Source organism: Rhea americana, unplaced genomic scaffold, assembly GCF_003343005.1.
Source record: "Rhea americana isolate MKP2758 unplaced genomic scaffold, rheAme1 scaffold_51, whole genome shotgun sequence".
NCBI classification, from domain to species: domain Eukaryota; kingdom Metazoa; phylum Chordata; class Aves; order Rheiformes; family Rheidae; genus Rhea; species Rhea americana.
In genome coordinates this window covers 2,195,091-2,198,014 of record NW_028186657.1, presented here as the reverse complement: position 1 = coordinate 2,198,014, position 2,924 = coordinate 2,195,091, and the positions used below count along the sequence as shown (strand labels likewise).

The following is a 2,924-nucleotide window of genomic DNA, read 5'->3' as shown; positions in this document are numbered from 1 at the left end:
CCTCCGCAGAGGCGCTCCCACGGCTTTCCACCCGAGCTCTATGGTCCGCAGTGCCTAGAGCGGCTCCGCCCCTGCGACACGCTGGCGCCATTCCGGCATGCCCCCCCCGCCGGAAGCGGAGCAGGGCTTTTCCGGCCCCGCTGCCTGCCGGGGCGGAGCGGCAGGAGCGCTTCCGGCGGCGGCGGGGAGCGGAGCGGCGCCGGCGGCCATGTCGACGTCGTTGGGCTCAAACACCTACAACCGGCAGAACTGGGAGGACGCGGTGAGCGGCGCCGTTCCGCGGGGGTCAGGAGCGGCCACGGRGGCCGGCGGTGCCGGGAGGTGCGGGCGCTGCGCCCGGCGGCCGGGCCTCCCCGGCGGCCCTCCGCGCCCCAGCCTTGGAGGAGGCCGGCGCCGAGGGGCCGGGGCCCTGCGGAGCTTCGGCTCCAGGAGGGGCCGCTCTTAAGGCAGGAAGAGCCCGCAGGTCGCGGCTCCCGCGCGTTGGGGCTCGCCAGAGCCTGCAGCCGTCCCGTGGGGTCGTCGTGACTTCCAGTCCGATGGGTTTAACTCGGAAGTGTTCGGAACCTGCTCTGGCTGCTATTGCGGTGAGAGAGGGCGCCTGCTGCTAATTTCTGATATTTTTGTATCTCCTTCTCGCTCGATTCAGGACTTCCCTATCCTGTGCCAGACATGTCTTGGAGAAAACCCGTATATTCGAATGGTATGTGCCTGATTGACACTGCAGTCTTTTACTCTGTTCAGTGATGGTGCCCATAGAACTGTTCTGAAGGCTAGATTAAACTTGAGTGAAAGAGGAGATGTTGAGATGCACTTGAACTCCGAATTAATTAATTCTGCACTAAAAAACTTGATTCTTGCTTTTTTTGTATGTCCTGCTATGATTTTAGGCTTATGGCTTAAGAATCAACCACTCAGTAACACAAGTAGAGAATAAGACAGAATTGTTTAACGTTTAAAGCACAGGAAATACTAGAAAACAAAGATTTGGTGTGGTTAAATTGTGTGATGGTGAGCGAGATGTTGAAACATTAAATACATTCATGCAGTTTCTAGAATTGGCATCTGTAAAAACTAGTTTAAGATTGACTTGTGGAGGGTTGCTTGACAGTAATTCAAATCCTTATCCTTTTATTGTGACTTTTTCAATAGAAGATGGATTAATCCATTTCATGTCATCTTTATTTGGACATTTAAACTTTATCTAGTTGCGTGTGATCTCTACTTGGATCAAGTGTTCTTCCTTCAGTGTTTCCTTTCTACCAAGGAAACTGAAGATTTCCAAAAGTGTTTTATGAAATTTTTGTGGAATATGGTATTGGCTACCAATATAGATTATACTTGAGGATTAGCTTATTTTCACGTAATTGCAGTTTTTCTTTATTAGAAGTACGGGCTCTACTCTTCTCGATACATGGCGTTGATCTAGTAATAGTGTGTTTTATTGAGTGCTTCCAAAATCCAAACCAAAAATGAGTTGACAGAGTTTTGGGGGGTTTTGTGGGTTTTTTTGGTTTGGTTTTGTTTTGTTTCCTATAGTTGTTCTGTTCACCTGCCAAGGACTATTCTGATTGAGTCCAGGCCACAGGGGTGAACAAGTCTAAATGCAAAATAAGAGGGGAAAAAACACTGTGCTGTAATTTTGATGATATCATATATGGGGAAGAGTTGTATGTTGAACAAATGAATATCTTTTATTTTACTGTTTCTGATTATATTTCAGACCAAAGAGAAATACGGAAAAGAATGCAAGGTATGCATGTTGTCTTTTGAAGAACTGACATCTAAACTGCCACACATCTATGAGTAGTAAATATTAACTTTAAAAAAATTGTGACTTTCAGGAAAGTCCTTATCTGGGTTAATAAGTTAATATATTTGTATAACTGCATAAACTTTTGCATCAATCTACCATGTGCATTGTTAGACAAAATTGGTTAACCTTACAAGACTAAAATTCCCGAAGAGTGTGTTTTTAGAATTTGCTGTCAGCTTTTTTCAGATTTACATCTTGCTCATATTGGTTGTGCTATATTCAAAGGTATTTCAACATTTCAAAAGATCTCCTATTTTCTGTTCGTATTTACTCTTAACTGCAGTTTCATTTTTGCTGTGAATAAGTTTTTCCTGCCCRTCCAGTGATTTGTGTTAGCTATTTAAGAAATAAGCCAGGTTTATTTCTAACAGAGAGGTGGAACTATTTAGTGCTGTCTTCTAGAAATATAAAATAGAATACTTTGTCTTGATTTGAAGAACTTTTCTTTTCCCCTTTTTTTTCTCTTTTACCAATTGTCATCTGAGTTAGGAAGAAGGTGCGTGCTGAAATCTTGCTTTCCTTCCTCAGATTACACATACAGTGAAAGTGGATACATCTTTCAAACAGATATCATAGATAGTAGTTGTCTTTTTTCTGGGTCAAAAGTTCTGTCACCTTTTACTGGCCTTGCTGCTATGCCAGTGGATGTTCAATTTAGAAACCATTGGTAATTTGCCTCTTACAGCTCTATGGTGACATCTCTTGGAATAAAGAACTTCTTTTCCTTTGTGTAGCTTTGCTTTCAGCATTCAGATATTGTATCAACTCAAAAAAGTCCCTCCTATAACTTTCTCTGTCAAAATAAAGACACCAAAGCAGATTAAATACTTCGTGAGATCATAAGTTTGTTTGTCCGGATCTTGCATTAAGATGATGAAGATGGACTCATAGTCAAAAAAGATTTGATGTGTTTGGTGATTTCATTGCTGTGTGATAGTGATACAAGTCTCTCTTCTGTCTTTCAGATTTGTGCCAGGCCTTTCACAGTATTTCGCTGGTGCCCTGGTGTTCGTATGCGTTTTAAGAAAACAGAAGTGTGTCAAACATGCAGCAAGCTCAAGAATGTCTGCCAAACCTGTCTGCTTGACCTGGAATATGGTGTGTGTACCCC

At 43.6% G+C, this 2,924-nt stretch overlaps 1 protein-coding gene across 1 annotated transcript in view; it reads left to right on the top strand.

Moving 5' to 3' along the window:
* Positions 1–136: 136 nt before the first annotated feature.
* RBM22 (RNA binding motif protein 22) overlaps positions 137–2,924 on the top strand; it is an 8,180-nt gene continuing 5,392 nt past the window's right edge. Inside the window, exons 1-4 of the mRNA XM_085317896.1 lie at positions 137–262; positions 647–700; positions 1,721–1,750; positions 2,779–2,911. Coding sequence (XP_085174022.1) covers positions 209–262; positions 647–700; positions 1,721–1,750; positions 2,779–2,911 — 271 coding nt within the window. The 5' untranslated portion in view covers positions 137–208. The remainder of the gene's footprint in view (positions 263–646; positions 701–1,720; positions 1,751–2,778; positions 2,912–2,924) is intronic.